The following is a 12,765-nucleotide window of genomic DNA, read 5'->3' on the forward strand; positions in this document are numbered from 1 at the left end:
TGATGGCCAAATGATATTAAGCAATACCCGGTCATCTCATACAAGGCGGAGATAGAATTTGCACTCAGATATTCTTAGTCTGGACTTACACTTTAAACTTTTACTCTCTGATGTCTTTATTCTTTATAGAGGACTTTCTCAGTATCCCACTCTGTGGGAATTACTTGTTCTATGTATCCTATTACCTGTGAGACTATTGAAGTCTTGAACATGATATATTAAAATTTGCATTACTAGAATAAAATACTGCTCTTGATACACCAGTGGTAACTACAATGAAATGAATTAAGTTACAGTAATCTATTTTATTGCATGAATATTCTGTTTGAAAATCTGAATGGAAGGATAGCAAATCTAAGTTTAATTAATTTATTTACTTTTCTTTTTTGGCCATACCATGTGGAATATGAGCTCTCCATTCCCAACCAGGGATCAAACCTGCACCCCCTCACTGGGAGCATGGAGTCTTAACCACCAAACCACCAGGGAAGTACCCTAACAAATTTCATTTTTAACAGATCTCTGCAGTGATTTTGCATAAGTCTCTTCATTCTTATGCCCATGTTAAATTCGGACAATTCAGATATAAAGCATAACTTGAATGCAATTATGGTTCTGAGCTCAGTTACTACCTGAACCCTCTTTTCTCATTGATATAGTGCATCTTCATAATGCATAAATAACCCCCATGGAGAACAGTACAGTCGTGACTGAGTTCATTCTTGCCGGGATAACTGATGACCCACAACTGCAGGTCCCACTCTTTCTACTGTTCGCTCTCATCTACCTCCTCACTCTGGTTGGGAACCTGGGGGTGATCACGCTGATCCTGCTGGACTCTCGTCTCCACACTCCCATGTACATCTTCCTCAGCCACCTCTCCCTAATGGACTTTGGTTACTCCACAGCCGTCACTCCCAAAGTGATGGCTGGATTCCTCACGGGAGACAAGGTCATTTCCTACAAAGCTTGTACCACTCAGCTTTTCTTTTTTGTTGGCTTTCTTGTTGTGGAAACTTTTCTCTTGGCTTCAATGGCCTATGACCGTCATGCAGCAGTGTGCAAGCCACTCCATTACACCAACATCATGACAGCAAGGGTGTGTACATGGATGGTTGTAGGATGCTATGTCTTTGGCTTCCTCCAGGCCTCCATGCACACTTGGAATACATTCAGTCTCTCTTTCTGCAGATCCAATGTGGTTGATCACTTTTTCTGTGATGTTACTCCCGTCCTGGCTCTCTCATGCTCAGACAGCAACAGAAGTGAGATGGTGTTTTTTATTTTGGCAGGCTTCAATATCATCTTTACTATTATGGTCATCTTGATCTCTTACCTGTTTATCTTTGTCACCATTCTGAGGGTGCACTCATCTGAAGGACACCAGAAGGCCTTTTCCACCTGTGCGTCCCACCTCACTTCCATCTCCATCTTCTATGGGACAGGCGCCTTCATGTACCTACAGCCCGGCTCCCACCATTCCATGAGCACAGACAAAATGGCGTCTGTGTTCTACGCCATAATCATCCCCATGCTGAAATCCGCTGATCTATAGTCTGCGGAACAAAGAGGTCAAGAGAGCCCTAAAAAAGCTGTGGAGACCCTGAGAATGAGCTTACGGTTGCTGGGGTAGGGGGAATGATGGGGAAGGGATAATTAGGGAGTTTGGGACGGAGATGCACACACTGCTGTATTTAAAATGGATGAAGGGCCTACTGTAGGGCGCATGGGACGCTGCTCAATGTTACCTGGCAGCCTGGATGGAGGGGGAGCTCGGGGGAGAGTGGATGTATGTGTATGTCTGGCTGAGCCCCTTCACTGTTGATCTGAAACTATCACAACATTGTGAATCAGCTATATCCCAGTACAAAATAAAAAGTTAAAAAATAAAATAAAATAGACCTAAAAATGGCTGTGGGGAAAGCAAAATCTTCAATAAGACATATATTTTAATTATGTATATACAACAACAGTATGGTTTCATATAAGTCGTATCAAGCTAGGGAAAATATTGACTTGTTATGTCAACAATTATAAAAATGTTTTTACATCCTTTCTCAAGTTCTTTTCAAGTCTAGGAAGCAAATGTGTTGACAAAATGAGATCTCAGGAATAATAACATTGGAAGAATCAATCATGAAGCTATAATTCATATTTTTAAATTTCCATTTTAATTACTTTTATTGTATATTTGTTTCCGTGATCATCCACACTTTCATAAGCACATTTATACTCACCTGCATATTTAAGTACATGCTCACATGTACCTTGTTCATGCAAATCACATGCAACTCACACACCTATGTGTGGACAGAAAAATAAATTCAAGAGACAAATGGGATTCACCTTTTTTTTTATATTATAATTTGAAGCAATGGTTTTGGTGTCTGATAACACATTCTTAAATATAAACATATATACTTTTAAATAGAAAGAGTCATTTTGCATGTCATTTTATTTTAAAAAAAACTCTCTATTTGATACTATTTCATTTAAATAATTAATGTTCATGCCAATCATCCTTGCTATAGGTTATTACTGAGTGCTTTTATTTTATTCTTTGTTCAACGATAATAAACATCATCAAATGGGCATCTTTATCTCAATTTTCATCTTTATCAACTGATCACCCAGAGTAACATCTTCATGTGATAATTTTAATGAAAAAAGCATTGCAGAGTATAAGACAAGGGAGATAGTAATGTAAGCATATTTTAATTTACTGAAGTAAAGATAACATTTAGTTTTACAGTCAGACATGACCCTTTGTCTTCAGATGCTCATCTCAGGACACATTTTATGTTTTTTCCTTCCCATATACAGTCAGGTCACCAACTGACAGATCACCATTCAGGCTCAAAGTAGAGGCTGCTCCGATTGTCCTTATGAACCTCTAAGAATAACATAGCCTAGCTTAAAAATTTTTTTTATTTTTTTTTGGTGTGCTGGGTCTCCATTGCTCTGTAAGCTTCTCTAGTTGTGTTGAATGGGCAGATCATGGGCTCTGGGGCACGTGGGCTTCAGTAGTTGCGGCCTGTGGGCTCAGTTGTTGCCATTCCTGAGCTCTAGAGCACAGGATCAACAGTTGTGGCACATGGGCTTACTTGCCCTGGGGCTGAATCGTCTTAGACCAAGAATCAAATTCATGTCTCCTGAATTAGCAGGCAGATTCTTTACCACTGAGCGAAGAGGGAAACCTTAGCCCAGCTTTTAAATTGGGAATATTAGAACACTAAGAATCGATCAGAGATATTGTAATAGTTATAAAGATATCTCTTAAAATGAAAATAGTACCAATTCAAATGATTCTAAAAAGGATTTCTTTGACTTATCAATTCTCTATGTATTGTTTTCTTCTGTGACTATTTCTTTCCATGCTAAATGATTTACAACACATATAAAAATATATATTTATTTAAAAACAGTGGACCCATACATGGGAAGAATGAAATATATATGCTTTCATGTTATGTCTTGAATCTAGTATTGAGGGCTCCTGTGGTTTGACTTGACATGCCAGCATGTCCTGTCAAGGAATAACAGAGATAGTTAAATGTATATCCCTCCAAACCAAATAGACATCAGTTCAATCCCTGGGTCAGGAAAATCCCCTGGAGAAGGGAATGGCTACCCACTCCAGTATAATTGCCTGTAGAATTCCATGGACAGAGGAGCCTGGCAAGTTACAGTCCAAAGAGTCACAAAGAGTCAGAATTGACTGAATGACTAACACACACACACACACACACACACACAGAACCAAATGAAAGACCACAGCAATAGAGTGTCCCTAATGATAGGGATAGTTTTTCCTTTTGGAGAAAAGAATCAAGAATCTTCATTTTCTAGAAAATTTTCCTTGTGAAGTACTAAGCCCCTCTGGAGTATTTCAAGTGTGAAGAATGATTTTGCCTACATACATTGCAGATCCCAGTGTAAAAACTAAAATGTTAAGCTCCTTGTTAAAAATGTTTATGACAATTTTAAGTTGGCAAGAGCAGAGTTTTAAACTCAGAGCAGGACCTTCTAAACACAAGGCCTGTATGGAGGCCCCAGATTCATGATCAGGAAGCCCCCTGGAGTCCTCCTCATCTTAGGTATAATCTTTTTAAAATTCACAAACCATTAATATTTAAAATTAAATCATTCTCCACATTTTAGGTCATCATGAAATTGCAAATTAAAGCAACAATGGAGAATACTGCACATCTTTTAGAATGGCCAGTGTCCAGAACACAGAAACACCAAGTGCTACTAAGGATATGGAGCAACAGGAACCCTCATTCATTGCCAGTAGGAAGGCAGACTAGTGCAGCCTCTTTGGTAGACAGTTTGTCAGTTTCTTACAAAAAGAAACACACTCTTACTATATAATCTGCACTTGTTCTACTTGGTATGTACCCAAAGGAACTGAAAACTTATGCTAAGGAAAAAGCTAGCTCAAGGATATTTATAGCATCTTTATTAATTACTGCCAGAATTTGGAAACAATTAATATGTCCTTCAGTAAATGAATGGATTAATGAGCTGTCCAACCCAAACAATAGAATGTTATTCAATGTTAAAAAGAAATGAGCTATCAAGCTATGAAAAGACATGGAGAAAACCTAAACTCACATTTCTAAATGAAAGCTATCAGTTTGAAATGATTATGAGCTGTGTGATTGTGTTATTTGACTTTCTGGAAAATATAAATCTATGGAGACTGTGAAACAGATCAGTGTTTTTTTGGAATTAGGGTGTTGAACTGGATGAAGATCAAGCTGGAATCAAGATTGCCGGGAGAAATATCAATAACCTCAGATATGCAGATGACACCACCCTTATGGCAGAAAGTGAATTAAAAAAAAGCCTCTTGATGAAAATGAAAGTGGAGAGTGACAAAGTTGGCTTAAAGCTCAACATTCAGAAAATGAAGATCATGGTATCTGGTCCCATTCAGTTCAGTTCAGTTCAGTCGCTCAGTCGTGTCCGACTTTTTGCAACCCCATGAATCGCAGCATGCCAGGCCTCCCTGTCCATCACCAATTCCTGGAGTTTACTCAAACTCACATCCATTGAGTCAGTGATGCCATCCAGCCATCTCATCCTCTGTCGTCCCCTTCTCCTCCTGCCCCCAATCCCTCCCAGCATCAGAGTCTTTTCCAATGAGTCAACTCTTTGCATGAGGTGGCCAAAGTACTGGAGTTTCAGCTTCAGCATCATTCCCTCCAAAGAAATCCCAGGGCTGATCTCCTTCAGAATGGACTGGTTGGATCTCCTTGCAGTCCAAGGGACTCTCAAGAGTCTTCTCCAACACCACAGTTCCATTACTTCATTGCAAATAGATGGAGAAACAATGGAAACAGTGATAGGCTTTCTTTTGGGGGCTCCAAAATCACTGCAGATGGTGACTGCAGCCATGAAATTAAAATAAGCTTGCTTGCTCCTTGGAAGAAAAGTTATGACCAACTTAGACAGCATATTAAAAAACAGAGACATTACTTTGCCAACAAAGGGCTGTCTAGTCAAGGCTATGGTTTTTCCAGTAGTCATGTATGGATATGAGAGTTAGACTATAAAGAAAGCTGAGCACTGAAGAATTGATGCTTTTGAATGGTAGTGTTGGAGAAGACTCTTGAGAGTCCCTTGGACTGCATGGAGATCCAACCAGTCCATCCTAAAGGAAATCAGTCCTGAATATTCACTGGATGGACTGATGTTGAAGCTGAAACTCCAATACTTTGGCCACCTGATGTGAAGAACTGGCTCATTGGAAAAGAGCCTGATGCCGGGAAAGATTGAAGGCGGGAGGAGAAGGGGACAACAGAGGATGAGATGGTTGGATGATGTCACCGACTCAATGAACATGAGTTTGAGTAAACTCCAGGAGTTGATGATGGACAAGAAAGTCTGGCATCCTGCAGTCCATGGGGTTACAAAGAGTCGGACACGACTGAGTGACTGAACTGAACTGAACTGAACTGAAAGGATGAGTAGATGCATCTAAGAAGATTTTTAGTGCAATAAAAGCACTTGGTATGATACTTCAATGATGGATAATATCATTATATATTTGTCAAAATCCATAGAATATACAACACTAAGAGTGAACTATAATGTAAACTAATAACTTTATGTAGCTGTGTTAATGTATGTTTATCCTTGGGAAGAAAATATTCTCACTACTTTTTTGGTTGCTGCATATTTTAGGCTCCCTTACAATCAGATTGATAAAATTCTAATTGATGCTAACATTTTGGATTGTGACAGAGGTCAAGTACATGCTTGCTTTGAAAGCTTTCTTCTTACACACACAGAAATTTTCTTGCAAATGTGATAGGAGTGTATGGTGTTTCTCCACCATGCATTTTTTTTTTATCACACTCTCTCCTTCCACATTCAGAAACCTTTGGAGTCACTTGTGGGTGATATCAGTATTATTAAGTGTAAGGATGAGAAGGCATGGTCTCTGTCTATCTCTTAGAAATAAATTGCTTGGAAAACTACTCAGCCTATGTATGATTGTAAGAAAACTAATAAATAAAATTTCACCTGAAGGTATACAATATGCATAAAAGGGAAGCAAGATTAGTGTTGAGTGAGAATAAAATTGGGATGCTTGCCTTTTGCTAGACTTTACTTCCAGTCAGGTTATGATTTCCAAATTCAAGGGCACAATAGACACAGGAAGATATTTACTCCCAAAGAGAAAGTGAAGTGAAAGTGAAAGTCACTCAGTCGTGACTCTGCGACCACATGGACTGTATCCATGGAATTCTCCAGGCCAGAATACTGGAGTGGGTAGCCTATCCCTTCTCCAGGAGATCTTCCTGACCCAGGAATCAAACCGGGGTCTCCTGCATTGCAGGAGGATTCTTTACCAACTGAGCTGTGAGGGAAGCCCCTCCAAAAAGAAAGGAAGAAAATAAACTCCGTAAGTTCTGTGGGATTTTATTTTTTCATCCAAAGAGGGAAGAAAAAAAATCCCACAGAACTTTTGGAAGTCATGTTGTTTGAGGCCTTTGTGACTGGTTCGATGCCACAGCCTGTTTCTTTGCCTGCTCTAATGTCCTTGTCAGCAGCTTCCAGGAACAGATGGGTCTACTTGAGAAGAAATAACAACTCTTACACCCATGACTTTCCTTAGTAGTTTCCCTAAGTACTTGGTCCCCACGGGCAAGATTTTAATTAAAATATTCAATACATAAGGCATGGAGCTATGGATGTATTACAAGAGAACTTGTTCCCTAAGAGTTTCTTGCCAGTATAATCCCCTTCAAGACATCAGTCACCAGACCCTTAAATCCCAATCTGGCTTCATTCAAACTCACTAGAGTGAGAAACCCTGGTGCCCAGGGCAACCCTGTTCACTTGATTTTCTTTTCTCACAAGGTGGTCTTCAGGGTCTCAGAGCTGGAGGCCTTTACCTTCACAGGGACATTGCTGAGGCGCATCAGTCAGGATGACCTTGCATAGCACCGCCTGATAACCAGAGAAATCTTTTCTTAGACCGAGTGATTTACCAAAGGTTTCACATGCTCCATCTTATTTCATAATCAAACAACTCTGTAAAACATCAGGGGTGGGTATCACTAATTCCATTTAAAAGATTTAGAAAGTGGGGCTAAGTGAAGGAATTCACTTTAGTTTCCATCTGAAACAAGAAGTCTAGAATTGAGGACTTTTGAGGTTTGTCAAGTAGAGCCATCATGTCCATTTATGAACCAAAAGTAGTCAAAAGAATTAGATAATTCAGAAGGCAAATCTTGTGGTTATAAAGTAAATTAACATATAGCATAGTGACTATAGTTAATAAACCTCTACTGCATATTTGAAAGTTGCTAGGTGACCAGATCTTAAAATTCCTCATCACAGGGAAAAAATTGCAATTACATGTGGGAATGGATGTTAGCTAGTCTTATGATGATCAATTTGCAATCCATACCAGTGTCCAATCATTATGTTGTACACCTGATATGATGCTATGTGTCAGTTATACCTCAGCTTTAAAAAGGTAAATCAAGACTGTGTACAAAGAGGAAGCCACAGCCTGCTTCTCCTGTTAAGTTACCATGCAATCTCATCTTATAAAGTTGGCTCCTTGAGTGCTATGACTTTGAAATGTAACAGAACCCTATGGTCCTTCCCCACCATGTCTTCTGCCTGCCTCTTGTCTGTAAAAAGACTGTAGCCAAAGATTCAATTTAATCAGAGAAGTGAGAAAATGCAGAAACAAAGGGAAACAGTCAGGACCAAATAATAATAGTTTAGTCATGAAAAGAAGTCAGGTACCTTTGGTTCTTCCTTAAGTGCTGTGTGTAACATTCTGTTTTGTAGACACTGAAACCTCACTAGGTGGAGGAAATTAATTGTGTGATGGCCAGGTTGTAGCCATGGCAGAAGCTGCCATAATTTTGAGAACTGGCCTCAAATAAATGGGAACAAGCTGACCTGGAACTAAAGATTAAGTGCACTTAAAACAATCAAGATGACACACATCAGACCTCTGATGACCAGTTTCAACAGGACTGTCAGAGCTGACTGGGCTGTTTCTGCATGTAGCCCCCTCCCTCCACCTATACATCCCTGAAAATCCCCATTTAAAGCTCCTGCCCACTGAGTATCAGTGGGGAAGTGGCCTTTGGACACGAGTCCATCCTACACGCTACCCCCACCCCAGCTGACAGCCTGCAAATAAAGCAACCTTTCCTTGCCTCTTTATTGGCTTTAAAGTGGCGAGCAGCCAGACCCCACTTTTGGTAACAACTGTGGAAGAAAAAATAGTAGAAAAAGAATTGTGATTGCATCTTCTTAGTGTAGCTTTAAGAAATACTGAAGACTAATTTGCATGATGTAAGGGTAGCAGAAGTCATTTCATTAATTTATTTTTAACAATTAGGAAACAAGTGTTTTATTATCACATGTTTCATACATAAATATATATTCAACTCAAAATATTCCAGCTCAATAAGGTTTTCGGTTCAGTTCAGTTCAGTCATTCAGTTGTGTCGGACTCTTTGCAACCCCATGAACTGCAGCATGCCAGGCCTCCCTGTCCATCACCAACTCCTGGAGTTCACTCAGACTCACGTCCATCGAGTCAGTGACACCATCCAGCCATCTCATCCTCTGTCGTCCCCTTCTCCTCCTGCTCCCAATCCCTCCCAGCATCAGAGTCTTTTCCAATGAGTCAACTCTTCACATGAGGTGGCCAAAGTACTGGAGTTTCAGCTTTAGCATCATTCCTTCCAAAGAAATCCCAGGGCTGATCTTCAGAATGGACTGGTTGGATCTCCTTGCAGTCCAAGGGACTCTCAAGAGTCTTCTCCAACACCACAGTTCAAAAGCATCAATTCTTTGGTGCTCAGCCTTCTTCACAGTCCAACTCTCACATCCATACATGACCACAGGAAAAACCATAGCCTTGACTAGACGGACCTTTGTTGGCAAAGTAGTGTCTCTGCTTTTGAATATGCTATCTAGGTTGGTCATAACTTTCCTTCCAAGGAGTAAGCGTCTTTTAATTTCATGGCTGCCGTCACCATCTGTAGTGATTTTGGAGCCCAGAAAAATAAAGTCTGACACTGTTTCCACTGTTTCCCCATCTATTTCCCATGAAGTGATGGGACCGGATGCCATGATCTTTGTTTTCTGAATGTTGAGCTTTAAGTCAACTTTTTCACTCTCCACTTTCACTTTCATCAAGAAGCTTTTAGTTCCTCTTCACTTTCTGCCGTAAGAGTGGTGTCATCTGCATATTTGAGGTTACTGATATTTCTCCCGGCAGTCTTGATTCCAGCTTGTGCTTCTTCCAGTCCAGCGTTTCTCATGATGTACTCTGCATATAAGTTAAATAAACAGGGTGATAATATACAGCCTTGACGTACTCCTTTTCCTATTTGGAACCAGTCTGTTGTTCCATGTCCAGTTCTAACTGTTGCTTCCTGACCTGCATACAGATTTCTCAAGAGGCAGATCAGGTGGTCTGGTATTCCCATCTCTTTCAGAATTTTCCACAGTTTATTGTGATCCATTTCAAAGGCCGTGGCATAGTCAAGAAAGCAGAAATAGATGTTTTTCTGGAACTCTCTTGCTTTTTCCATGATCCAGTGGACATTGGCAATTTGATCTCTGGTTCCTCTGCCTTTTATAAAACCAGCTTGAACATCTGGAAGTTCACGGTTCACGTTTTGCTGAAGCCTGGCTTCGAGAATTTTGAGTATTACTTTACTAGCATGTGAGATGAGTGCAACTGTGCAGTAGTTTGAGTATTCTTTGGCATTGCCTGTCTTTGGGATTGGAATGAAAACTGACCTTTTCCAGTCCTGTGGCCACTGCTGAGTTTTCCAAATTTGCTGGCATATTGAGTGCAACACTTTCACAGCATCATCTTTCAGGATTTGAGATAGCTCAGCTGGAATTCCATCACCTCCACTAGCTTTGTTCGTAATGTTACTTTCTAAGGCCCACTTGACTTCACATTCCAGGATGTCTGGCTCTAGGTCAGTGATCACATCATTGTGATTATCTGGGTCATGAAGATCTTTTTTGTACAATAAGCTTTTATCTTTATATAAAATTATTGGACTTTGACACTCAAAGTGATAACAGATATAGTGGGTTGAAACCTGCCTCTTGGTTTTCTTTTCAACACCCCTCTTCTGTGTTTCATATTTTTCCTTTCTTTAGAATTGGACTGCAGCCCACCAGGCTCCCCTGCCTATGGGATTTTCCAGGCAAGAGTACTGGAGTGGGGTGCCATTGCCTTCTCCAAGAATAAGATTACCTAAGATTAAATAATTAATTTTGCTTTTTGTCTCTTATATAGCAACTTTCATCCTTTACGTATTTACTTGAACCTTTATACTTTTATTTTTTCATCAGTGTTAAAGAGTTGTATGAAATTTTGATTCTGATTGCTTCCCACCCCTTTTTGCTTTATTGTCAAATATTTTAACTCTACATACAATTAAAACTTTAGAATTTTCAACATTATTTAAAGCAGTTAATATATTTATTTGTACTACCAACATATTAGTCTTTCCAGTGCTTTTTCTAATCTCTTATATTTTCATTTTGAAGCTTTTTTTTTTTTTTTTCTGGAAAAACTTTCTTTGCTTTTCCTCTCAGTATAGATCTGCAGGCACCTGGATCTCTCAATTTTATTGTGGGAAGAGGTTTTTGCTCTTTTTCATTTTGAAAGATATGATAACTGGCTATAACATTCTTATTTATGAGTTACTAGTCCTTAATACTTTTACAGACATCATTCCAATCACTCCTGAACTTGTTATTTATGTTGAGAAGTCAGATGTCAGTCCCCCTTTTGCACCTTTGAAAGTGTTTGTTTATTCTTTGGCTGATTTTGAAATTTGCTTTTTGACTTTCATTAAATGTAAATATGATGATGAATCTGAGTAAGATGGAAGTATTTTGGGTTTTCTGTTTGTTTGTTTGTTTGTTTTTAAGTTTGACATTTTGATTGAACACTTAAGTGGAAGTGCCAAAATGTAAATGGATAAATAATCTAGACCTTAGAACAAAGGTCAGGAGAAGAGGTATGGATTTGGAAGTCATCCATAAATAAATTAGATCCCTGAAGAAGGGAATGACAACCGACTCCAGTAATCTTGCCTGGAGAATCCCATGGAGAGAGGAGCCTGGTGGGTTCCATGGGCCACAAAGAGTCTGGAGTATAATTGCTTCAAAATGTTGTGTTAGTTTCTGCTGTACAACAAAGCGAATCAGCTATATGTTTACATATGCCCCCTCCCTCCTGAATCTCCTTCCCACCCCCCTCCACCCACCCCTCTAGGTCATCACAGGGCACCAAGCTGAGCTCTCTGTGCTGCCCAGCAGCTTCCCACCAGCTATTGTATACATAGCCCTGTCTACACCAATCCTCAGTTGAGCTCAGTTCAGTTCAGTCACTCAGTCATGTCCAACTCTTTGCGACCCCAAGGACTGCAGCACAACAGGCATCCCTGTCCATCACCAACTCCTGGAGTTTACTCAAACTCATGTTCATTGAGTCGGTGATGCCATCCAACCATCTCATCCTCTGTTGTTCCCTTCTCCTCCCGCATTCAATCTTTCCCAGGATCACGGTCTTTTCCAATGAGTCAGTTCTTCACAACAGGTGCCCAAAGTATTGGAGCTTCAGCTTCAGCATCAGTCTTTCCAACGAATATTCAGGACTGATTTCCTTTAGGATGGACTGGTTTGGTCTCCTTGCAGTTCAAGGGACTCTCAAGAGTCTTCTCCAACACCACAGTCCTAAACCATCAATTCCTTGGCACTCAGCTTTCTTTATAGTCCAACTCTAATCAAAGCAGGCTCTCCTGCATTGCAGGTGGATTCTTTACCATCTGAGCTATCAGGGAAGCCATGCCAATACTACTCTCCCAATTCATCCACCTCCTTCTTCATCCCTCTGTATCCACAGGCCCATTCTCTATGTTTACATCTCTACTCCTACCCTGCAAATAGGCTCAGCTGTACCATTTTCCTAGACTCCATATATATGCATTAATATATGATATTTACCATGGGAGTATTTAAAAGATGCTACTCCATTTTATCCTCAAACTTATTTGATAAAAAGTTAATAGGAATTCCTTAAAAAGTAGATTTAGGATTAAAGTTAAGGGAACATTGGATCTGTCAAATATAAACTTAACTTTAAAGTCATGTATAAGTTGGTGTCCATGAAAGGATTATACAGCATATTATATATATTTGAATAAGTAATACCACCTTGAAGAAATACAATTCTGTGGAGCA

At 39.8% G+C, this 12,765-nt stretch overlaps 1 protein-coding gene across 1 annotated transcript; it reads left to right on the top strand.

The window, feature by feature from the left end:
• The first annotated feature begins 688 nt into the window (after window positions 1-688).
• LOC102273762 (olfactory receptor 5B12) lies at window positions 689-1,555 on the top strand. Its single transcript, XM_014482047.2, has one exon. The coding sequence runs from the start codon at window positions 689-691 to the stop codon at window positions 1,553-1,555; it is 867 nt and encodes a 288-aa protein (XP_014337533.2).
• Window positions 1,556-12,765: the final 11,210 nt, after the last annotated feature.

The sequence above is a fragment of the Bos mutus genome, chromosome 15 (genome assembly GCF_027580195.1).
Source record: "Bos mutus isolate GX-2022 chromosome 15, NWIPB_WYAK_1.1, whole genome shotgun sequence".
Taxonomy (NCBI): Eukaryota; Metazoa; Chordata; class Mammalia; order Artiodactyla; family Bovidae; genus Bos; species Bos mutus.

What these genes read in the sequence shown, in the direction of transcription:
- LOC102273762 (XM_014482047.2), top strand. Translation starts at nt 689, where the DNA reads ATGGAGAACAGTACAGTCGTGACTGAGTTCATTCTTGCCGGGATAACT.